The sequence below is a fragment of the Scyliorhinus torazame genome, chromosome 7 (genome assembly GCF_047496885.1).
Source record: "Scyliorhinus torazame isolate Kashiwa2021f chromosome 7, sScyTor2.1, whole genome shotgun sequence".
Lineage (NCBI taxonomy): Eukaryota > Metazoa > Chordata > Chondrichthyes > Carcharhiniformes > Scyliorhinidae > Scyliorhinus > Scyliorhinus torazame.
This window is the reverse complement of record NC_092713.1, coordinates 41686448-41712343: the sequence shown is the minus strand read 5'-3', so window position 1 is coordinate 41712343 and position 25896 is coordinate 41686448. Positions and strand designations below refer to the sequence as shown.

At 48.0% G+C, this 25896-nt stretch overlaps 1 protein-coding gene across 1 annotated transcript in view; it reads right to left on the bottom strand.

Moving 5' to 3' along the window:
* Positions 1-25896, bottom strand: part of cfap57 (cilia and flagella associated protein 57) — a 143646-nt gene that overhangs the window by 56989 nt on the left and 60761 nt on the right. Inside the window, exons 12-17 of the mRNA XM_072510600.1 lie at positions 16409-16564; positions 15577-15670; positions 10480-10670; positions 10140-10313; positions 9260-9418; positions 7794-7937 (exon numbers count right to left, since the gene is read on the bottom strand). Coding sequence (XP_072366701.1) covers positions 7794-7937; positions 9260-9418; positions 10140-10313; positions 10480-10670; positions 15577-15670; positions 16409-16564 — 918 coding nt within the window. The remainder of the gene's footprint in view (positions 1-7793; positions 7938-9259; positions 9419-10139; positions 10314-10479; positions 10671-15576; positions 15671-16408; positions 16565-25896) is intronic.

The window sequence follows — 25896 nt, the reverse complement described above, 5'->3', positions numbered from 1 at the left end:
GATACAGGGCGTCCCTCCTCTGCTCCACCGCGTCCAGGAGCGCCTCCACATCGCGTGACTCGAACCTCGGGGCTGAGCGACGGCTAGCCATCCAGTCGGGTGTTGCGGTCGGGTGTTCCGGTCGGGTGGGGGGGAGCTGCGCGGCCTTATGAGCCGTCACGCCGTGCTGCGCGTATGACGCTGCACGGCGTGAACCATAGCGCAAGCGCGGATCCCGTCACGTTGCTGCTAGCCCATTTCGGGCCGGAGACTATCGGCCCATTTTTATGACGTGACGCAAGTGGGATTTGCGCCGTTTTTTGCGCCGATCGGCGGACTTTCCGCCGATAACGGGGAATTTCGCCCGAGAAGTGGGAAGTATTTAAAGACATTTTTGGTACAATTAGCATATATCTCTAAAGGTTTACTTCTAAAGTTAAGAAACAACAGGCAACAAATGTGATGAGACAGAATCAAACTAAAAGCACTCTCATGGATTGACATTTTTTGTGGTGGGGAAGATGCTGTTGACCAGAGTTAAGAGGGCAGAGTATTCGGCAATTGTGTTCTCAGATCACGTTCCGCATTGGATGGACCTGGTACTGGAGAAGGGAGCATCCCAGAAGCCAGGGTGGAGGATGGATGTGGGGTTATTTGCGGATCGGTAAGATAGGGAAGGTGATTGAGGTGTATGTAGGGTTCAATTACAGGGAGGAGGTCTCGCCGTCGGTGGTTTGGGAGGATCTGAAGGCATTGGTGAGGGGGGAGGAGATCTCGTTTAAGGCCAAGGTAGATAGGGAAGAGGGGGCGGAACGGCAATGGTTGGTAGAAGAGATTTTGGAAGTGGATGGGAGATATGTGCGGATCCTGTTCCGGGACTCCTGGTGAAGAGAAAAGAGTTGCAGGCGAGGTTCAATCTACTGTCTACAGGGAAGAGAAGGGCGAGGGGAGGGCGGCACGGTGGCATGGTGGTTAGCATTGCTGTCTCACGGCGCTGAGGTCCTAGGTTCAATCCCGGCTCGGGGTCAAGACGTATGGAGTTTGCACATTCTCTCCGTGTTTGCGTGGCTCTCACCCCTACAACCCAAAGTTGTGTAGGGTAGGCGGATTGGTCACGCTAAATTGCCCCTTCATTGGGGGAAAAAAATTGGGTACTTAAAAATTTTTTAAAAAGAGAAGAGCAAGGGGAGCTGTTTATAAGTACGGGGAGAAAGCACTGAGACAGCCCTCCCCACTGGAAGATGATGATGTCGATGAGGGACAGTGAGGGTGTGGAGTGGGGGGGGGGGGCGGGGGGTGAGGGGACACAGTGATAGAGAGATGGGGCAGTGAAGGGGTGGGCTACGAGGTGCTGGAGAGGGGGCTCTGACCAGTTGGGACCATTTCTGTGAGCGTACTGCCCCAGGGCAGCACGGTAGCATTGTAGGGCAGCACGGTAGCATTGTGGTCCCAGGTTCGATTCCGGCTTGGGTCACTGTCTGTGCGGAGTCTGCACATCCTCCCCGTATCTGCGTGGGTTGCCTCTGGGTGCTCCGGTTTCCTTCCACAGTCCAAAGATGTGCGGGTTAGGTGGATTGGCCATGATAAATTGCCCTTAGTGTCCAAAATTGCCCTTAGTGTTGGGTGGGGTTACTGGGTTATGGGGATAGGGTGGAGGTGTTGACCTTGGGTAGGGTGCTCTTTCCAAGAGCCGGTGCAGACTCGATGGGCCGAATGGCCTCCTTCTGCACTGTAAATTCTATGATAATCTATGATAATCTATGATGTTGGCAGGTCAGCTTTGTAGGGAGGCCCAGGTGAGGGAGATGGTTTGGGATAAGACAGGGGAGTAGGTGGTGGCCCCAGTACAGATTAACAAGGTGTTTGAGGAGTTTTATCGGAACTTGTATAGGTCGGAGCCACCAGTGGATGAGCGGGAGATGAGGGAGTTCCTGGGAGGGTTAGAGTACCCGAGGCTGGGTGAGGTGGAGAAGGCAGGGCTGGAGGAGCCGATCGGGGTGGAGCAAGTGAAGGTGTCAATTGGAAGGATGCAGGTAGGGAAGGTGGCGGGACCAGTTGAGTTCCGATCAAATTTTATAAAAGATTTAAGGATAAGCTGGCGCCGTTGATGGCGGAAATGTTCGAGGACGTGATGGACAGGGAGGTCTTGCCGAAAACGATGGGGCAGGCCTCAATCTCGTTGCTTAAGAAGGATAAGGATCCGGTGGAGTGTGGGTCGTATAGGCCCATATCTCTGCTGAATGTGGATGCCAAGATATTGGCAAATGTGCTGGCATTAAGATTGGAGGGGTGCCTTCTCATTGGGGAGGATCAGACGTGGTTCGTTCAGGGCAGCCAGTTGTCATTGAATATGAGGAGGATGTTGAATTTGATACTTTCTCCGGCTGAGGGAAGGGAGGCGGAGGTGGTGGTGGCGTTAGATGTGGAGAAGGCGTTTAATCGGGTGGCGTGGAGTTATTTGATGGCGGTGTTGGAGAAATTTGGGATTGGGCTGAAACTTGTGGCTTGGGTGCAGTTGTTGTATAAGGAGCCAATAGCAAGCGTGCACTCGAATAATATGAATTCAGGGTATTTTGCATTGCACCGGAGAATGGGGCAGGGGTACCCTTTATCACCCCTTCTGTTTGCATTGGCTATAGAGCTCTTGGCCATTGCGTGAGGAGCAGTGGAAGGAGATAGTGAGGGGATGGGGCAGGTGGAATATAGGGTGTCCTTATGTGCGGATGACTTGTTATATATTCATTGCGGGCTCTTCGATGGGGGACATAATGGGATTGCTTCAGAAATTTGGGATGCTCTCTGTGCATAAGTTAAATTGGAGGAAAGTATGCACTTTATGGTCTCCTCTCCGGGGGGTGGGAGCTGGGTGTGGGTTGGGAGGGGGAAGACTGACTTGTTGAGGTGGGACAATCTTCCTCTGTCGTTGGCAGGCAGGATACAGGCGGTAAAGATTAATATTTAACTGCTATTCTTGTTTGTGTTTCCATGCCTGCCAGTCTTTTTGCCCAAGGCATTTTTCAGGGGGGTGGATAGGCTGATCTCCTCGTTGGTCTGGGTGGGGAAAGTGGCGAGGATAAGGGAGATGATACTGCAGAGGAGACGGCAGGCGGGGGGCTAGGCTACCAGAATTAGATGGGCGGCGAATGTAGCGAAGGTTCAGGGATGGAATAGGGGGGGAGGGGCTTTGTGGGTGAGGGTGTAGGGGGTCGGGTGCTGGCAATGGCACCGTTCTTGATGGCCTCAGGGAAATATTAAATGAATCTCGTGGTGGTGGTGACGCTGAAGATCTGTAGGCAGTTTCGGCAGCAATTTAGGTTGGGAGCGGGGTCGGGGTGGATGCCAATTAGGGGGAATCATGGGTTTGAGTTGGGGAAGATGGATGCAAGGTTCCGGGGATGGGAAGAGAAGGGGATTAAGGAGATGAAGGATCTGTTTCTGGGATGGCGGTTTGTGAATTTGGAGGAGCTGAGTGAGAAGTTTGGATTCGCGCGGGGCAAAAGTTTCCAATAAATGCAGATGCTGGACTTTGTGAGGAAGGTCTTCACGATAGCACCTGCCTCCTCGCTGTTGGAGGCAGTGCTGTGTCAGTGGGGGAGGGCCAGGATTTTGGAGGAGGATGGGTTGTCCATGGTGGGGGCTAAGGCGAAATGGGAGGAGGAGGATGGGGTGTCCATGGAGGGGGTGGTTAAGGCAAAATGGGAGACAGAGCTAGGCGCGCGTTGGAGGAGGGATTGTGGTGTGAGGTGCTGCGGAGGGTGAACGCCTCAAGTTCGTTTGCGAGGCTGGGGCTGATACAGCTGAACATAGTGCACTTAGCGCACCTTACAAAGGCTAGGATGAGCTGGCTGTTCGAGGGGTGAAGTGATGGGGGCGGGCAGTGCTGCTGCGAACCATGTATTTTTGTTTAGGGCCTGCCCAAAGCTGGAAAGGTTTTGGATAATGGTTTTCAGCACCTTTTCAGAGATTCTGCATGTGGATGTGGAGCTCGGTTCCCTGGAAGCCATAATCGGGATTTCGGACCAGCCGGAGCTGCAGGCGGGTGCGGGGGCAGATGTTTTAACCTTTGCCTCGCTGATTGCTCGCAGGCGGGTCTTGATGGGGTGGAGGTCAGCTTCTCCACCCTGTGCCTCGGCGTGGCAGGGGGACCTGCTGGAATTTTGGGCCCTGGAGAAAGTGAAATTTACTCTAGCGGGGTGCAAATAACAGGTTCTACAATAGTTGGGATTTGTTCATGTTGTATTTTGGAGTTAGTTAGCGGTGACTGCTGAGGGAGGGTTGGAGGTGCGGGAGAGAGGGAGGAAGTGGGGAGGGTATTGGGGGGCTTAATGTGTTTGGGGGGTTTGTTTTTGCTGTAAAATATTAAAATGTTGAAAATTTGGAATAAAAATTCTTTAAAAAATCATTACTGAGGCCAACTTTCAATTCCAAATTCTGGATTACTTGTCCAGTGAAATTACCACTATGCCATCATGTCCATACCAGCTGAGGTTATTCATGAAGACCCGCCTTCTCAATATTTCCCCTTGCCTGAGGTGTGGTGATCCTCAGGTTAAATCCCCTCAAAGGGGAAAGCATCCTATGGTCACCTGGGACTGGCGTCTTTACCTTACCTTACCCCCCCCCCCCTACTAACCCCCTAAATGTAAACTTTCCTATCTGTCAAAAGCAATCCCAGAAGTCTGATTTCCCCCAAGTGCACAAGGAGCTGGCATATTTTTCAACAAAGAAAACCAATGTTAAAGTGGAAGCTTCAAACAGGCATTTGGCCCATTATTTCCATGTATAGAGGACCAATCGCTGGCTTCTGATGTGGATAAAGGATGACTTTCCTTTTCCTTTCTGAATATGGGAGGGTGGCACAATTCCATGTGGAAATATACACACACTTCCTGCCCACCACAGTGAGGGATTAGGAAGAAAGGACACTGCACATCCAAATTTATATTCCAGAATGATAAGGGGAAATATGTGCTCATTAATTACAGATGCAGGTGATACAACAATGAATAAGTGTCAGACCCGTAAAATGAATGCATTTTTACCAAAGAGGAAGTGAAAACATATCAAAATCAGTCTTCAGGACAGATATATCTGAATTTAATAAAAGTTAAAAAATTATAGTTGAGGAATAATGGGTCTTAAAATGACAAATCACCAGAACAAATGGTTTCCACCCTCGGGTACTAAAAGAAACAAGTGAGGTGATTATGACTGCATGAGTTTTAATTTCCCTAAACTCTGTAGATTAAGGAATTGTGCTCTTGGATTTGAAATTGCAAACATTAATCCATTGTTTAAGAAAGGAGGCATGAACAAACTAGGAAGCAACACACCTTACAGTTCAACATCAGCTATAGGGATCTTATTAGAATCTATTATTAAGAACAGAGTGACTGAGTGCTTGGCCAGCCAGCATTATTGTAGAGAGTTGGTATTGATTTCTGAGAGTTTGGTCACAGAGATTAATAGCCGATGTAAATGAGTCTTAAATTGGAGATAACCATCTGGCATAAATTGATCATTGTTCCTTAGGGATTTGTGCTGGGTATCAGTTTTTTAATCATATGCCTCAATGATTTAAATGGAAAATGACATAAAATTAGAACATACTGTAAACACAGAAACATAGGAATTAGGAGCAGAAGTTGGCAACTCAGCCCTTCTAGCCTGCTCCGCCAATCAGATCATGGCTGATCTCTTCCTGGACTCAAATCGATCTCCCCACCTGTTGCCCATATCCCTTTAACCTGTTTTTTAAAATCAAAAATACATCTATCTCTTTCTTGAAACCATTTAATGATTCAGATTCCAACGCACAACGGGGCAGCGAATTCCACAAATTCACCACCCTCTGTGAGAAGTAGTTCCTCCTCATCTCCGTTCTAAATCTACTGCCTCTCAACCTATATCCGTGTCCTCTCATTCTAGATTTCCCTAGAAGGGGGAACATTTGGTCTATGTTTACTTTATCAATCCCATTTAGTATTTTATTTACCTCGATCAGATCCCCTCTCATCCTTCTAAACTCCATGACCTGATGAAGGAGCTGCGCTCTAAGAACTAGTGACTCCAAACGAACCTGTTGGACTTTAACCTGGTGCTTTAAGACTTCTTACTGTGTCTTCTAAACTCCAGCAAGTATAAGTCCAGACTGTGTAATGTCTCCTCATATGTCAACCATTTCATCCCCGGAATCAATCTGGTGAACCTCCTCTGAACTGCCTCCAATGCCTCCACATCCCAGACTGATCTTGAATCTGCTTTCCATTTAGATAATAATTTGCCATTCTATTTTTTTGGCCAAAATGGATAACCTCACACTTATCTACATAAACTCCATCTGTCAAATCTTGGCCCAATCTCCTAGCTTATCTATATTCATCTGTAAAATCTTTATCTCCTCTTTACTGCCTGCTTTCCCACCTATTTCAGTATCATCCACAAATTTTGCAATATTACACTCTGTCCCTCTTTGCAGGTCATTTATGTAGATTGTAAACAGTTGAGTTCTGAGGACTGAACCCTGCGGCACCCCGCTAGTTACAGTTCGCCAGCCAGAGAAGGACCCATTTATCCCGACCCACTGCTTTCTGTCAGTCAGCCAATCCTCAATCCAAGCTAGTACTCTACCCCAATGCCCTCAGATCTCAATCTTCTGGATCAGTCTTTTATGCGGCACCTTATCAAGTGTGGATAAAAGTAGGAATTTACAGGGTGGATAAGGAGCAGCTGTGTCCCCTAGTTTTAGGATCAGTTATGAGTGGACATAAGTTCAAGGTGAGGGGTAGGAGGTTTGGGGGGGCGGGGTAATTAAGAATAATTTTACCCAGAGGATGGTGACAGTCTGGGATGCATTGTCTGGGAGGGTGGTAGAGGGATGGTTGCCTCACACCCTTTAAAAAGGAATGGAATGAGCACTTGGCACGTCATAACATTCAAGGCTATGGGCCAAATGCTGGCAAAAGGGATTAAGTAGATAGTTCAGGGCCGGGATTCTCCGAGCCTCCGCTACGAAATAGCGCTCGGCGCGGGGACGAAGAATGGGGCGTCAGACCTACGATCGGGTCCGACGCCGGGACGCGAACCTCTGGTGACCGGAGAATCGGCGCCAGTCGAGCACACGGTCGACACGGCGCCGGTCGGGGGCCGTTGAAAGAGGCCCCCGCGGCAATTCTCCGTGATCGACCGGCCGAGTTCCCGTCAGCGTGGTGCATGTATGGTTCCACCCGGCGTTGCGGCTATGGTGGCCGTCCTGGTGGGGGGCAGATCAGTCTCCGGGGGGGGGGTGGGGCCTCCATGACGGCCAAGCCTGCGATCAGGGGCCACTGATCAGCGGGCGCAATCTGGGGTGGGGCCTACCTTCTTCCGCGCGGCCCGCTGTGTGGGTCCGCCATGTTGCGCAGGGCCGACGCGGAAGTGGCCAACGCACGCATGGGAGGATCCGCAGCCGGCAGTGCAGGGCTGCGTATCGGCAGCCGGAGCTGCGTGGAACACTCCGGCACCATGCTGGCCCCCTGTGGGCCATGGAAACGCTGGGCCAAGAGGCCCGTTGACCCCGGCGTGAAGCAGCCCGGTGTTTACGCCGGTGTCAATGCTTGCCCGCCATTTTGAAGAATCCCGGCACAGGTGTTTTTCATGTATCGGTGCAGATTTGATTGGCAGAAGGGCCTCATGTGCACTGCATTTCTCTGTGATTCTGTGATTTCAATGGTAATTAATTGACTGTAAAGTGATTTGGAGCTAAGGGCATGTTAAAGGATAATACGAATACAAGTTATTTCAATAATTTTTCAATTTATTCCCTGAAGACTTACTTGCTGTATTTGCTCTTTCATTTCTTTGATATCATTTTCTCGTGGTTCAATCTGTCTTTTCAGCTCTTTAATTTTGTAATCCAGAACAAATTTAAATTTTTCTAGTTCTTGGTTCTTCTTTTTGAGATCATAGATGCGCTTTTCCTGTATATGAGCAGAATGTTAGGTTCATTTTACGATCGTAACACTAATTATAGTTGCCATTTCTTTCTAACATAGGATTTGAAGGATAACATCCGATAACTTTCAAATAACTTCTGTGCTCTTGTTTGATTTTCTATACTGCAATTATGCTGACAGAGACATACTTTAAAAGGGTTTACAATATGCATGCAGCCCGACACTAGGATAATGCTGGTGTGGTATATTTGATAGTTTGCTGTTTGCAGTGACAAATGTTAAGATCATTGCAGTGCTATCCAGCAAGATTTATAGCATTATTCAATGGTTGGGCTTAAACTGGATAAATTGTGGAGTTCTTCAAACTTTTGTCACATATACAACATTATATATGTTTATTTTCCTCTTTGTGTAATATTCCAATAAGATTTACCAGCTTATAAATTTTGGATGAGCGGAGGTTTATGGGAGGTGGGAGATGAGAGGCAGGCTGGAAAAGCATTGGGAAAAGTCTAGAAGTGACAACTGTATCGATGATTCAATAGCAGGTGACTGAAGCAGGAGCAGAGAAAAATAGTTGTGGGACCTAAAGCTTATCTTTCGGTCAAGTAGAATCCTGAGATTGTAGTCTGGTTCAGTCTGAAACAGCGAGAGAGAGAAATGGAATTGGTGGCAAACCTTAAGAGTGTGTTTTGGCCAAGGATGATGACTTCAGCCTTTGTTCAACTGAAGCAAATCTTAACTGATTCAGGATTAGAAATCTGACTGACAAATCACACAAAGGCACTGGGATAGATTGTGGAGAAGTAGAGCTGGGAGACAGTACACTTGTCCCTGTCTGAGACTTTAAACATTGTCACCAATGGGGACAGGATAACTAGTTGCTTTATGCTAGTTAGTGCACAATATAATCTCAGGGTCAGTTCTTCAGCATTTGAATTATATTTTTAGCACAGAGCACTGCAAAACTCTTCATGATATTTTCCATTTCCTGTTCTATTTTGTGACTCAGATTCTACGATTAGATGAACATTTCCATGGAATTTTTATTCAGTCGCTCTGATTGTTATTAATTTTTGTTTAACTATATACTTCATTTTATCTCATCTTTTTTGAAGCTCAAAGAAGCAAAAGATGCGAGGGAGCTTTATTATTTGGAAAATTAAATAGCAGTTTAATATTTTCTTCAATAGCTTTTTCCTTCTTTCGATAATAGACCTTTTTTATTTTATATTTTACACAATTGTGAATTCATTGCTTTAGTCTTGTCTCTCTTATGCAATAAGTACATCCCCCACCTAAGCCGTTACATTTTTTTCTTCATCATTTCATCTCAGCTTCCTCACCTTGTCCTGAATAGTTTCATCACGTTCTAAGATTTCTTTCTTGAGTCCTTGGATATCTTTCTCCAGTGACCTGATGACTCCATGTAGCTTCTGGTGTTCACTCTTCAGCTTCTCAATCTCTCCCTGCTTGTCTTCAATTTCTTTCTGCAAACTAGTAAACTGAAAAAGAGAGAAACGAGGGCGGCAGAGATAAGTGAAGACGCTAAAATCATTGGATGCCAGCTTCACAGTCAAGGGACAAACATGGATTGGAAGCTGTGAGAAGGAACGAATGACTACACTAACTTCTCAAAAGGGGTTTGCCTCTATTCGGAAAAGTCCTCCCATTGTGCCAGATGAGCGGCACGGGGGCACAATGGCACGGTAGCACAGTGTTTAGCACAGTTGCTTCACAGCTCCAGGGTTCCATGTTCGATTCCCTGCTTGGGTCACTATCTGTACGGTGTCTGCACGTTCTCCCCGTGTCTGCGTGGGTTTTCTCCGGGTGTCCGGTTTCCTCCCACAGTCCAAAGATGTGTGGGTTAGGTGGATTGGCCATGCTAAATTGCCCTTAGGTTAGGTGGGGTTGCTGGGTTACAGGAAAAGGGTGCAGGTATGGGCTTAAATGCGGTGCTCTTTGCAAGAGCCAGTGCAGACTCAATGGGCCAAAAGGCCCCCTTCTGCACTGTAAATTCTATGATAAGGAAAAAAGGATTTACAGGGGGTGGACAGGATTGGGCTCCCATATTCAAATAGCCTTCTCACACTTCGGCCTGGATTTTCTTCCTCTTATCACCGAAGTAGGGAGGTTGAATTCTACCTATTGGCCCAATCCTGTTGTGACTCCAAAGAAATTTAACGTGAAAGATTTTAAATCTAGCTTTTTCTGCCATTTTAATACCTTTTTTCTCATGATTCCTGTCTCTCCCTTCAACCGGAGATTTGCTTCTTTCTCATCTCTCAGATTTCGTTCATATTTGATTTTAATGTCCTGAATTTCACGGTCAGCATCCTCTTCTATTTGTTTCTTTGTTTCATCAGCTTCTTTAATCTGTTGTCTGGACTCTTCCTGCAACTAGGTAATTTAAAGGTAAATCATCAATACAACAGTCAGCTGAATAGAACAATGCAAAAGCTCAACACAGCAATTTTTTGCCAGTATTAAGTCACTTTTTCAGAGAGGATGCATAACATTTTCAAAGTCCTGTTAATTCCTGATCCATGGGCTTCTTCTGACTTACCTGTTCAATAAGTGTACACTTCTCCTGGAGTTTGGTCTCATAATACTCAGTCAGCTCCTCTAATGCCTGGCTTTTACTCTCATCCATCTCAGTCAGCTGCCTCTCATAATCTTCTTGCATTCGTTGAGATTTGAGCTGCAGCTCCTGATATTTCTCATATTCCAACATCAGTTTCTGGTTGTTTATGCTTTCTGAAATTAGAGTACATTTAGAAGTAAACTTAAAAGGTATGTTATATATATATATATATTTATACATCTCATGGAGCACAAAATGAAAGGTTCATTCCAGCCTTCATAGTGCTATACCACAAATTTTCTGTGCACATTACCATGAAGGAACAAGACTAAACAGTGCAAATGAAAGAGGATGATTATCCTCGTTTGTTCATCTGATAGGAGACAGGAATGAATGTCTTTTATATTCAGCACGCCTACATGATCTGTCTGATGATCTAACGAGGAGCAAATAGGGTAGGTAGAGAAAATCTATTCTCACTGTTTAGGATGTCTAGGATTAGGGGGCAAGGTCTAAAGATTAGAGCCAGACCTTTCAGAAGTGAAATTAGGAAACCTTTCTGCACACAAAGGTGGCAGACGTTTGGGACCCTCATCTGCAAATGGCCAGATCAGTTGTAAATTTCAAATCTGAGATCGTAGATTTTTGTTATCCAAAGATATTAAGGGATATGAAGCAAAGATGGGTACATGTAGTTAAATTGTAGGTCGGCCACAATTTCTTCGAATGATGAAACAGGGGTTAAAAGGCCTATTCTTTTTCCAGTGTTTCTATGAAGGACTTGGCTAATATTTTAATCTATCCTTTCTCTTTGCAGATCCTATAGTGAGGCCGTGGAATGCCCTACCTGCTACAGTAGTGAACTCGCCAACATTAAGGGCATTTAAAAGTTTATTGGATAAACATATGGATGATAATGGTATAGTGTAGGTTAGATGGCTTTTGTTTCGGTGCAACATCGTGGGCCGAAGGGCCTGTACTGCGCTGTATTGTTCTATGTTCTATGTTCTATGTTCTATCCTGGAGGGCCTGGTGCCTATTTTCAGTATTTTGTAAATGTTTTCTTTGTAGTTTGGAGCACACATATTCTGACAACCAAAAGTCAAATGACTGCCTGTCGGCACAGGGTGTACACAACCTGAAAACGCTCTTAAGGGCCTGTAAAGCCTCTGGTAGCAAGTAGAAATCCTAATGGATGAGTGTAAGTCAAAGTACTGACTACCTATAGGAGATGTTTGCAGGCTGACCTGTGATAGTAAGGTGACGCCAGTCAAAAAGAATCTTACTGGACCGGCAGGTATGAAAGCCTGTGAATGCCCTCTGCTGGCAAAATGCTGTGATAGATAAAACTGCAGACTTTGTGCATGGAGAATACGAGAAATTAGAATACTGCTACAACATTGCTGTGTTGTATCACTATTGAGGTGGGACTATGTGATCAATGGTTACTGTACCCTTAATACCATGTAGGTGGTGCCACTTTAAGACCGGGTTTGGAACCCTGGGGGACTCCGCCTCCGGCTCCGCCCACCAGGGTGCCGTATATAAGGTGATGCCCTTTAGATGGCACTCAGTAAGCACACGTCTCTGACTAGTTCTCTGCTTATTAAAGCCTTCATTTACCATTCTACACTCTTGTGTCGTTATTGAGGTGTAGCGCATAAAGACTCCGAGAGACGAATAGAGTGAAGTCGATGAGGCTTTATTAAGCGTGACTGTTCCCCCGCAGTTCAGGAGTAGACTGCCTGCGGGGGAGGACTCCTGGTACTTATACTCCGCCTTCAGGGTGGAGCTAGAGGTCAACGTCCAACCAGGACCCGGGATCTGTCAGCCAATGACATCACGGCTTCACAGTCCCACATGACCCCTAATGCATACTACCACATGAGGGTACTACAATTTAATAAGCAGATTACGTTAGGATGGACGCCGGTCTCAAGCCTGAAAAGCTCAACCTGGCAGCACGGACACCGGAGGCCAAAGAAATTTTTAAGTACTGGCTCCGTTGCTTCGAGGCCTACCTGGAATCCTCAGAAGCTCCCGTCCTAGGGCCTCGCAAGCTGCACCTACTCCACGCCCGGGTGAGCCATAGAATCTCCGCCATGATCGCGAAAGCGACCACTTACGACGAGTCAATCGAGATCCTGCGAAAGCGTTTCGTCAAACCCATAAACGAGGTACATGCACGGCTCTCTACCTGCCGGCAGTGCTCAGGGGAAGCGCTAGACGAGTACGTGGAAAAGCTTACCGCCCTCGCCAGGAACTGTATTCATTAGGACGTGACGGCGGAAGTCCACATGAACCTGCACATCCGAGACGCGTTCGTGTCCGGCATCCGTTCCACCTATATCAGGCAGCGACGCCTCGAAAATGGAGCAAAAGACCTTCAGGACACGGTAATGATCGCCACCTCACTGGAAGTGGCCCGCCACAACCTAGGTACGTACCCCGCGAGCCTCCCGTGGACTTCCCCAGACTCGGCCACGCTACAGGCCTGCGCTGCGCGGCGACCCGCCCAGACCGGGGGCACACCGTGCTATTTCTGTGGGCAGGGCCAGCACCCACGTCCACGCTGCTCGCCCGCTCCGCCATCTGCAGCAACTGCGGGAAGGGGCATTTCACGAGGGTCTGCCTGGCCAGGCCAAGGCCCAGAAACAAAAAGATCACCAGGCCCAAAAATCAAGCTCAGACGCCCACAGGCCCCGCAGCGCAGCTGTGCAACGGCCAGACACGCCCCTTTCTGACGCATCATCGGCCTTGTGCGAGTCATGGGGGCGGCCATCTTGGCGGCGGCCATCTTCTAGACCCGACACATGCGACCGACGGTGGCGGCCATTTTGTGAATCCGACTCGGCTGAGGACTCGGACTACCCGCAACTGGGAGTGATCACCCTCGACCAATCGCGGCCAAAGCACCTGCAGAATTCCATGATGCAGGTCCAGATCAACGGACGTGACACACCCTGCCTCTTCGACTCCGGGAGCACGGAGAGCTTTATTCACCCAGAAACGGTAAGGCTGTAGTAATCATCACTGTTGTATATATTAGGAGATGTGCTCCAATGCGCAGGAGGTTCGCCTGCGGGCTATCCACGATGACCTCGGTCACCCGGGGGTTATCCGGCTCGCCCACTTTATCAAGTCCCGCAATCTACCTTACTCCACCAAGGAGGTCAAGGCCATGACCAGGGCTTGCCAGATCTGTGCGGAGTGCAAATCGCACTTCTACCGGCCGGATAAGGCTCGCCTTGTAAAGGCCTTAGGGCCTTTTGAGCAACTAAGCATGGACTTCAAAGGCACCCTCCCGTCCACCAACCACAATATCTACTTTCTAACCATCATCGACGAGTTCTCCTGCTTCCCATTCGCCGTTCCCTGCCCCGACATAACCTCGGCCACCATGATAAAGGCACTGCCCAGCATCTTCACTCTGTTTGGTTTCCCCGCTTATATCCACAGCGACCGGGGTACATCGTTCATGAGCGATGAACTGCGTCAGTATCTGCTCAGCAAGGGCATCGCCTCGAGCAGAATGACCAGTTATAACCCGCGGGGAAACGGGCAGGTGGAGAGGGAGAACGCGACAGTTTGGAAGGCTGTCCTTCTGGCCCTAAGGTAGAGAAGTCTCCCAACCACCCGCTGGCAGGAGGTCATACCCGATGCCCTCCACTCCATTAGGTCGCTCCTCTGCACGGCCACGAATGAGACCCCTCACAACCGCTTGTTTGTCTTCCCCAGAAAGTCCACCTCCGGGTCTCGCTTCCCACCTTGGCTGACGACTCCGGGACCTGTTCTTCTCCGGAGGCACGCGAGGAGCCATAAAACGGACCCCCGGTCGAGAGGGTTCGACTGCTACATGCGAACCCCCGATACGCCTACGTCGAGCACCCCGACGGCAGGCAAGACACAGTTTCCCTCCGGGATCTGGCACCCGCAGGTTCCCCCACTACTGACCCCCCACCTCGCGCGGGACCTGGCACCCGCTGGTTCCCCCACTGATGCCCTCCCCGGGACCCCCGCCCCGTTGGTAGACACCGACCGTGCTACCCCCTAGCGCCCGTCCACACTCCCCACCGGCACCGGTACCGCTACCCCCAGTCCCAGCTATTCGGCCAGCTATTCCCCCTGTACCCGATCCCCTACCCCGACCCGGACCAAAGCTCTGACCATCGTGCTCCCGGATGTACTCTCACCAAAGACGTCCGTGCCCGCCGCAACACCGTCTGAGCTGAGAAGGTCGACGAGGACGATCCAGCTGCTGAAAAGACTAGACATGTGATTCCACTTCACCCGACGGACTTCGTGTTTTTTTTTAAATCATTTTTTGAATGTGATGAGTGGTTACTGTACCTTTAACACCATGTAGGTGATGCCCCTTTAAGTCCGGGTTTGGAACCCTGGGGGACTCCGCCTCTGGCTCCGCCCACCAGGGAGCCGTATATAATGTGACGCCCTGTAGGTGGTACTCAGTAAGCACATGTCTTGGTCACTGACTAGTTCTCTGCTTATTAAAGCCTTTATTTACCATTCAACACTCTCGTGTCGTTATTGAGGCCTATTTTCAGTATTTTGTAAATGTTTTCTTTGTAGTTTGGAGCACACATATTCTGACAACCAAAAGTCAAATGACTGCCTGTCAGCACAGGGTGTACACAACCTGAAAACGCTCTTAAGGGCCTGTAAAACCTCTGGTAGCAAGTAGAAATCCTAATGGTTGAGTGTAAGTCAAAGTACTGACTACCTATAGGAGATGTTTGCAGGCTGACCGGTGACGCCTGTCAAAAAGGATCTTACTGGACCGGCAGGTATGAAAGCCTGTGAATGCCCTCTGCTGGCAAAATGCTGTGATAGATAAAACTGCAGACTTTGTGCATGGAGAATACGAGAAATTAGAATACTGCTACAACATTGCTGTGTTGTATTACTATCGAGGTGGGACTGGTTTCTAAGTAATGGATCAAATAATTAATTTAATCAACTCTGAACCAATTTTTTGATACAATCTGGAGCATTTATCAGCCATAGTTCAGTGGTAGAAGTAACGGTTGAATTAAAGGCCACAAGCAGCATGCTCTTTACCTAAGTCCTCAATGTCTTTTGCATGTTTATCCAAAATGATTACTGTATCCTCCTTATGTTTTATCTCAATTTTGTCTTTGTCAGTCTTCAAAACCTACAACAGAACACAATAATTGAGAGTTGGATAAGCACCAGAAATGCACCTCAGGTTTTACTTAATACAAAGGGGAGGATTGCATTATTTGTGTTATTGTGTTGGAAAAGTCTGACCAAATGGAAATGTATGACCCTTCACCAACTGAATCAATATTATCTCATCAAAGAAGCCTTCTCCAATTTTGCTCATGTTAAAATCCCAACCTACTATCCAATGTAAAAGTAAAATCAATTCTTTAAGTCATCTGTAATGGATTCTGTTGTAACATAACTTTTCAACTTACTTTCTGGTGGAGTCAATTTCCCCATATTCATCTTTGTATGAATCCCAAAATGTTCCCCGAGTAATCCCCATAAAGTTGACAAGATACAAGTTAAAAGATAAACTTATAGGGCAGCACGGTGGCGCAGTGGGTTAGCCCTGCAGCCTCACGGCGCCGAGTTCCCAGGTTCGATCCTGGCTCTGGGTCACTGTCTGTGTGGAGTTTGCACATTCTCCCTGTGTTAGCGTGGGTTTCGCCCCCACAACCCAAAGGTGTGCAGGCTAGGTGGATTGGCCATGCTAAATTGGCCCTTAATTTGAAAAAATGAATTGGGTACTCTAAATTTATGGAAAAAAATATAAATTTACAAATTGAATTGTGAGTGCGGAAGATAATTTTTCATGAACACTTTATGTTTTGATGTGCCCATATGCCCAGGGATGTTTTATTTAATGCCCGCTTTTATTACCTACCTGGTTCTTTGTTTTCAGAGATTCCATTTCTTGAATAAATTTTTCAGTTAATTCTTTGATTTTGTCACTGTAATTCATGTCCTTTAGTCTGAGTTGGTATTCATTCTCCATCTTCAGTTCTTCAACGCGGGTTTTCAACTCCAGCGTCATTTGATTCTGTCGGAAGAGAGGAAGTAATTTTCTGCCATCAGTTTAGCCTGAATCACAAAATGGAGCATTAGAAATAACCTTAATCAGCAATACAAACTGAATTATCCGTGCTACAAATGGGTTTTCAAGAGGACATGAATGTACGGAAAAATTTCTTCATACAGATTTGCGGGATGGGGTGTGGGGTTAGGATGAGGTTAGCTAATGGAGGGATTTAAACATGAGAATTAGAATTTTAAATCTGAGGTGTTGGGGCATCTTGACCTAATGTGGGTAAGAGAGGACAGAGGTGAAGAGCAATTAATAGTGGAGTAGAAGTATGCTTCAGCTGCAGAAAGCCCTAGTTAGATCCTATCTAGAGTACTGTGTTCAGTTCTAGGCACCACACTTTGGGAAGACTATAATGACCTTGGAGGGATGTAGCGTGGATTTACCAGAATGATTCCTGGATTCCAAAGGTTAAAATATGAGCTGGAATTACACAAACCAGGGTTGTATTTCTTGGGCAGAATTTTCCATTCTGGAGACTCAGTCCAGTGGCAGGAGCAAATGTCGGGCTGACTTCGTGTGGAGAGTGGAGCAGCTGAATACGCAAAGTCATGTGCTGTTCAGCTCATTAATTAGGAAGCTGCAAGGACACTGTTGAATCTTGTGATGGGGCTGGCAGTTAGTGGCCTGCCCTACTGTCACCCCATAGGCTCCAATATCTGGGCACCATATTTAGACATCCCCCAATTTGTAACAAATGTATTCATGTGATGTGGGCCTTGCTGACGAGGTCAGAATTTATTGCCCATCTCTAATTGCCATTGAGAAGGTGGCAATGAATTGCCAGCTTGAACTGCTGTAGTCCATGTGGTGCAGGTACACTCACAGTGCTGTTAGGCGGGGAGTTCAGCATTTTGACCCAGTGACAGTGAAGGAACGGTGATATATTTCCAAGTCAGAATGGTGACTGGCTTGGATGGGAGCTTCCAGGTCGTGGCGTTCCCATGTGTCTGCTGCCCCTTGTCCTTCTAGATGGTGGATGCAGATTGGAAGGTGCAGTCTAAGGAGCTTTGGTGAGTTCCTGCAGTGCATCTTGTAGAACATAGAACATTATAGCGCAGTACAGGCCCTTCGGCCCTCGATGTTGCATCGACCTGTGAAACCACTCTAAAGCCCATCTACACTATTCCCTTATCGTCCATATGTCTATCCAATGACCATTTGAATACCCTTAGTGTTGGCGAGTCCACTACTGTTGCAGGCAGGGCATTCCACACCCTTCCTACTCTCTGAGTAAAGAACCTACCTCTGACATCTGTCTTATATCTATCACCCCTCAATTTAAAGCTATGTCCCTTCATGCTGGACATCACCATCCGAGGAAAAAGGCTCTCACTGTCCACCCTATCCAATCCCCTGATCATCTTGTGTGCCTCAATTAAGTCACCTCTTAACCTTCTTCTCTCTAATGAAAACAGCGTCAAGTCCCTCAGCCTTTCCTCATAAGATCTTCCCTCCATACCACGCAACATTCTGGTAAATCTCCTCTGCACCCTTTCCAATGCTTCCACATCCTTCCTATAATGCGGCGACCAGAATTGCATGCAATACTCCAAATGCGGACGCACCAGAGTTTTGTACAGCTGCAACATGCCCTCATGGCTCCAAAACTCAATCCCTCTACCAATAAAAGCTAACACACTGTACGCCTTCTTAACAACCCTCTCAACCTGGGTGGCAACTTTCAGGGATCTATGTACATGGACACCGAGATCTCTCTGCTCATCCACACTGCCAAGAATCTTACCATTAGCCCAGTACTCTGTCTTCCTGTTATTCCTTCCAAAATGAATCACCTCACACTTTTCAGCATTAAACTCCATTTGCCACCTCTCAGCCCAGCGCTGCAGCTTATTTATATCCCTCTGTAAGTTGTAACATCCTTCCGCCTTGTCCACAACTCCACCAACTTTCGTGTCATCTGCAAATTTACTCACCCATCCTTCTACGCCCTCCTCCAGATCATTTATAAAAATGACAAACAGCAGTGGCCTCAAAACAGATCCTTGTGGTACACCACTAGTAACTGGACTCCGGTCTGAACACTTCCCATCAACCACCACCCTTTGTCTTCTTCCAGCTAGCCAATTTCTGATCCAAACTCTAAATCTCCCTGAATCCCATGCTTCCGTATTTTCTGCAGTAGCCTACCATGGGGAACCTTATCAAACGCTTTACTGAAATCCATATACACCACATCAACTGCTTTACCCTCATCCACCTGTTTGGTCACCTTCTCAAAGAACTCAATAAGGTTTGTGAGGCACGACCTACCCTTCACGAAACCGTGTTGACTATGTCTAATCAAATTATTCCTTTCCAGATGATTATACACCCTATCTCTTATAAACCTTTCCAAGATTTTGCCCACAACAGAAGTAAGGCTCACTGGTCTATAGTTACTGGGGTTGTCTCTACTCCCCTTCTTGAACAAGGGGACAACATTTGCTATCCTCCAGTCTTCTGGCACTATTCCTGTTGACAAAGATGACTTAAGATCAAAGCCAAAGGCTCAGCAATCTCCTCCCTAGCTTCCCAGAGAATCCTAGGATAAATCCCATCCGGCCCAGGGAACTTATCTATTTTCACCCTTTCCAGAATTGTTAACACCGCCTCCTTATGAACCTCAAGCCCTTCTAGTCTAGTAGCCTGAATCTCCGTATTCTCCTCAATAACATTGTCTTTTTCCTGTGTGAATACTGACGAAAAAATATTCATTTAGCACCTCTCCTATCTCCTCGGACTCCAAGCACAACTTCCCACTACCGTCCTTGACTGGCCCTACTCTTACCCTAGTCATTCTTTTATTCCTGACATATCTATAGAAAGCTTTAGGGTTATCCTTGATCCTACCTGCCAAAGACTTATCATGTCCCCTCCTGGCTCTTCTTAGCTCTCTCTTTAGGTCCTTCCTAGCTAACTTGTAAATCTCGAGCGCCCTTACTGAACCTTCATGACTACATCTTTACATAAGCCTCCTTCTTCCTCTTGACAAGTGTCTCGACTGCCTTAGTAAACCACGGTTCCCTTGCTCGACCACTTCCTCCCTAACTGACAGGTACATACTTATCAAGGACACGCAGTAGCTGTTCCTTGAACAAGCTCCACATTTCCACTGTGCCCATCCCTTGCAGTTTTCCTCTCCATCTGGTGCATCCTAAGTCTTGCCTCATCGCATCATAATTGCCTTTCCCCCAGATATAACTCTTGCCCTGCGGTATATACCTATCCCTTTCCATCACTAAAGTAAACGTAATCGAATTATGGTCACTATCGCCAAAGTGCTCACCTACTCCAAATCTAACACCTGTCCTGGTTCATTACCCAGTACCAAATCCAATATGGCCTCGCCTCTCGTTGGCCTATCTACATACTGTGTCAGGATACCCTCCTGCACACATTGGACAAAAACGGACCCATCTAAAGTACTTGAACTATAGCGTTTCCAGTCAATATTTGGAAAGTTAAAGTCCCCCATAACAACTACCCAGTTGCTTTCGCTCCTATCCAGAAATGGTATACATTTCTGTAGATGGTATACATAGCTGCCACTGTGCGCAGTGGTAGAGGACGTGAATGTTTGTGGATGAGGTGACAATCAAGTGGGCTGCTTTGTCCTGGATGGTGTCAAGCTTCTTGGATGTTGTTGGAGTTAAACTCACACAGGCAAGTGTTGAGTATTCCATCACACTACTGGGTTGTGCCTTGTAGATGGCGAATTAGGCTTTGGGGTGTCAGAAGGTGATTTACTTGCCAGAGGACTCCTAGCCCCTCACCTGCTCGTGTAGCCACAGTATTTATATATATTCTTTTTCATTCATTTACGGGATGTGGGTGTCGTTGGTTAGGCCAGCATTTATTGCCCATCCCTAGTTGCCCTTCAGAAGGTGGTGGTGAATTGCCTCCTTGAACTGCTGCAGTTCCTGTGGTGTAGGAACACCCACAGTGCTGTTAGGGAGGGAGTTCCATGATTGTGACTCAGCGACAATGAAGGAAAGCAAATATATTTCCAAGTCACATGGGACCAGAGGTGAGTTGGCAAGATGGATACAGAACTGGCTCGGTCATAGAAGACAGAGGGTAGTGGTGGAAGGGTGCTTTTCTGAATAGAAGGCTATGAGTAGTGGGGTTCCGCAGGGAGGGGATCTTTGGTCGTAGTATATATAAATGATTTGGTAGAAAATGTAGCTGGTCTGATAAGTAAGTTTGTGGGTGACATTGGTGGAGTTGCGGATAGTGAAGAGGATTGTCAGAGGATACAGCAGGATATAGATCGGCTGGAGACTTAGGCGAAGAACTGGCAGACGGAGTTTAATCCAGACAAATGTGAGGTAATGCATTTTAGAAGGTCTAATACAGGTGGGAATTATACAGTAAATGGCAGAGAGATCTGGGCATGCAGGTCCATAGATCACTAAAAGTGGTAATGCAGGTGAATAAGGTAGTCAAAAAGGCATACAGCATGCGTGCCTTCATTGGTTGGGACACTAAGTATAAAAATTGGCAAGTCATGCTGCAGCTGTACAGAATCTTAGTTAGGCGACATTTGAAATATTGCATTGGCCTCATTGGTGGTGGAGGTGGAAGTGATGCAGGAGAGCAGAAGAGGTTGAGGGGGAAGGTGGATGATCTGGAGAATCGCTCCAGGAGTCAAAATTTAAGGATTGTCGGGATGCCTGAAGGCATTGAAGTGGTGGAGGCTGCTGTGTATGTGGTGAGGATGCTGGAGAAAATGATGCGGGAAGGGGCCTCTGAAGGTAAACGCACAAGGCACTGGAGGAGGCCGCAGATGGGTGAACCACCAAGGGCGATGGTGGTGCTGCTGCACTGCTTCCTGGACAAGGAAAAGATCCTTTGATGGGCAAGGTAGACCAAAAAGTGTACCTGGGAAGGGAGTGAGCCACAGGTGTACCAGGAACTGGGTGCGGAGCTGGTGAAGAGGAGGGCCGGGTTAAATTGGATTAAGGTGAAGTTTGGGGTATTGTATTTGGCCCACCTGTGGGTGACTTTCCAGAAGCAGGAGCTTTATTTCGACACGCCAGAAGAGGCAATGGAATTTATGAGGGACAGCGCCCGCAATAGAGGCTGGATGTGAGGTTGCTGGCGGATCAGAAGGTGTGTGAGCGGGTGAGGGCTGCCATTCGGGGCTACGTGGAGCTGAACGACATGGGGAAGGTCACATCTGCCACGCTGTGGTAGGCATTCAAGGATGTAGTCGGGGGAGTTCATGCCAATTCGAGCACATAGGGAGAAAACAGAGCGGGAGGAGAGGGCAAGACTGGTGGACGAGATTTTAAGGGTGGACAAGAGATCATCGGAGGCCCCCGGAGGAACCATTGTTGAAGGAGAGGCAGAGGCTCCAGATGGAATTTGGGCTAGTTTCTACGGGGAAGGTGGTGGGGCAGCTGCGGGGAGCCAGAGGGGCAGTGTATGAGTATAGGGAAAAGTCGAGAAGGCTGTTGGCCCATCAGTTGAGAAAGAAGGAGGTGGGAGGGAGATTGGTAGAGTTAAGGATGATAAGGACAAGGTAGTGATGGACCCGGAAGAGGTGAATGGGGTGTTCGAGGTGTTCTATAGGAGGCTCTCCTATAGCAGCACGGTAGCATTGTGGATAGCACAATTGCTTCACAGCTCCAGGGTCCCAGGTTCAATTCCGGCTTGGGTCACTGTCTGTGCGGAGTCTGCACATCCTCCCCGTGTGTGCGTGGGTTTACTCCGGGTGCTCCGATTTCCTCCCACAGTCCAAAGATGTGCAGGTTAGGTGGATTGGCCATGATAAATTGCCCTTAGTGTCCAAAATTGCCCTTAGTGTTGGGTGGGGTTACTGGGTTATGGGGATAGTGTGGAGCTGTTGACCTTTGGTAGGGTGCTCTTTCCAAGAGCCGGTGCAGACTCGATGGGCCGAATGGCCTCCTTCTGCACTGTAAATTCTATGATAATCTCTCTGAGTAGGAGCCCCCAACTGGGAAGGAGGGATGCGGCGGTTCCTGGGTGGGTTAGCGTTTCCCAAAATGGAGGAGGGGCTTGTTCAGGGACTGGGGGCCTCAACTTGGTTGAGGGAAGTGATGGGTAGTATGGGGACGGTGCAGGCAGGGAAAGTAGTGGGGTCCGCCGGGTTCCCGGTAGAGTTTTATAATATGTTTGGGCCACTGCTGGTGAGGACGTATAATGAAGGAAGGGAGAGGGGAAAACTCTTCTTACATTGTTGCAGGTTTCCATTGCCTTGATTTTAAAGAAGGATAAGGATCTGGAGCAGTTTGGGTTGCACCGCCTGATATCACTATTGAACGTGGATGGCAAGTTATTGCCGAAGGTGTTGTCATCGTGAATTGAGGACTGTCGCTGGGATGATAGGTGAGGATCAGACGGGTTTTGTGACTGGGAAGTAGTTGTCGGCGAATGTGAGGAGGCTACTCAATATAATTATGATGCCTTCAGAGGGGCAGCAGTGGAAGGTAGTGGTGGCGATGGACACAGAGAAGGCATTTGATCGGGTGGAATGCGTTGTATTTGCTGGAGGTGCTGGGGCGGTTCGGGTTTGGGCAGGGGTTTGTGGATTGGGTCCGGCTGCTATATAAGGCGCTGGTCACGAGAACGTGGACGACCGAGTGATTTCGGACTATTTCGGGCTGCATTGTGGGATGAGGCAGGGGTGCCCGCTTACCCCATTGCTTTTCGCTTTGGCAATGGCACTTAGGGCGTCAAGGGATTGAGCGGGGAGGGGTGAGGGGGGTAATGTTGAGCACAGGGTCTCTTTACATGCGGACGACCAGTTATTATATATTGTGGACCCGGTAATCAGCATCAGAAGCATCATGGAGATCCTGGGAGAATTTGGCCGGTTTTCGGGATACAAATTGAATATGGGAAAGTGCAAGGTGTTTCCGATTGAGGCCAGAGGGCAGGAAAGGAGACTAGGGGAGTTTCCATTTAGGGTAGTGGGGGCGCGTTTCAGGTGTTTGGGTATCTGGGTGGCGCGGAGTTGTGCGCAGTTCCATAAACTGAACTTGGCTCTGCTGGTGAAGCAGATGAAGATGGACTTAAAGAGGTAGGTTGCGCTGTCGCTGACGTTGGCAGGGCGGGTGCAGACAGTGAAAATGACGGTGCTGCCGAGGTTTCTATTTGTATTTCAGAACCTCCCGATCTTTGTTCTCAAGTCGTTTTTTGCGAAAGTCAATGTTCTGATCTCTGGGTTTGTGTGGGCGGGGGGCGGCTGACTTTGCCAAATATGATGAACTATTATTGGGCGGCAAAATTGCTATGGTTAGGAAATGGGCTGTGATGGAGGGGTCTGTGTGGGGCGGGTGGAGGCAGCATCGTGTAGGGGTACATGTTTGAGGACTTTGTTGTTGGCACCTTTACCATTCTCGCCGGCTACGTACTCCATGAGCCCAGTGGTGTTGTCAGCCCTAAATGTATGGGGGCAGTGGAGGCAGCATCTGGAGCTGGAGGGTGCCTCTGTATGGACAGTGATCTGCAATAACCATAGGTTTGCACCGGTGGGCTGGATGCGTGGTTTTGGGGGCGGCTGCAGGCAAGGATTGAGTGCTTTGGTGACTTGTTTATAGGGGGCACATTCGAGGGGGTTGGAGTATGTGGAGGAAATGTATGAATTGCCCAGGAGGGATAGCTTAACGTATCTGCAGGTTTGGGACTGTGTAAGGAGAGAGGTGCCATCCTTTCCTGGGCTGCCACCCCTGGGACTGCAGGACAAGGTGTTGTCAAAGCACAAAATAGGGGAGGGGCAGGTGTCAGATGTCTATAAGGAGTTGATGGAGTGAGAGGGACCCCTGGTGGGAGATATCAAGCATAAATAGGAGGAGGAGCTGGGAGGGGAAGTGGGGGCTGTGGTGTGGGTGGAGGCCTTGCGGAGGGTAAATGCGTTTGCGTCATGTGCGAGGCTAAGCCTCATCCAGTTTAAAGAGGTACATAGGGCTTATGTGATGGTGGTGATGATGAGTAGGTTCTTTGCATGGGAGAGGATAGGGGTGTAAGGGCAGTGGGGTTAGCCGCGAATCACTTCCACATGTTCTGGGCGTGTCTGAGATTGAGGGGGTTCTGGCAGAGGTTATCGGACATGATATCCGAGGTGCTTGATATGGAGGTGGTTCCGAGTCCCGAGATGGTAATATTTGGGGTGTCGGAAGACCTGGGAGTCCAGGGAGTTTGAGAGGCCGATATTTTGCCCTTTGCCTCCCTGATAGCTCGGAGACAGATTTTGCTGGGTACCACCGAAAATGGGAGTGTGGGGAGTGGCCTGGCAGAATTCCTGAGGCTGAAGAAGGTGAAGTTCGCTTTGAGGGGGTCAGCAGAAGGGTTCACCCAGATGTTGAAGCCATTTATTGATTTCTTTAAGGAGGTTTGAAGGGTCAGCAAGGGGGATAAAAGATTAAAGTGGGGAAGGCGGGATGCGAGGTGGGGTTGGCATCAGGGGATCAGGTGGTGTGTGGTTGTTTATTGAATTGTTTTGTTGTTCTTATTCTTTTTGTATATGTGCCTTGAATAAAAATATTTTTTTAAAGAAGAGGCATCTTGATGAATACATGAATAGGTTGGGAATAGAGGATTACGAACCAGAAGATTTTACGGTGCAGAAGATTTTAGTTTAGACAGGCATCATGATCGGCGCAGACTTGGAGGGCCAAAGGGCTTGTTCCTGTGCTGTACTGTTCTTTGTCAGGATGGTGAGTAACTTGGAGGAGAACCTCCAGGTGGTGGGGTTCCCAGGTAGCTGCTGCTCTTGTCCTTGGAGATGGCAGCGGTCGTGGATTTGGAAGGTGCTGCCTAAGGAACCTTGGTGAGTTTCTGCAGTGCAACTTGTATGTGGTACACACAGCTGCAACTGTTTGTCGGTGGAGGGATTGAATGTTTGTGGAAGGGATAGCAAACAAAAGGATTGCTTTGTCCTGGATGGTGTCAAGCTTCTTCAATTTATTGCAGCTGCACTCATCCAGGCAAGTGGAGACTATTCCATTACACTCCTGACTTGTGCCTTGTAGATGTTGGGCAGATGTTTGAGTGGTCAGGAGGTGAGTGGCTTATCCAGTTAAGTTTCTGGCCAATGGTAACCCCAAGGATGTTGATAAAGGGGGATTCAGCGATGGTAATGCCATTGAATGTCAAGGACAATGGTTAGAATCTCTCTTGTTGGAGATGGTTATTGCCTGGCACTTGGGTGGCATGAATTTCTCTGGATTTCTCTGGATATATAAATAGAAAGCGGGTGGCTAAGGTAAATGTAGGACCTCTACTGAATGAGGCTGGTGAATTAATAACAGCAAACAAAGAAA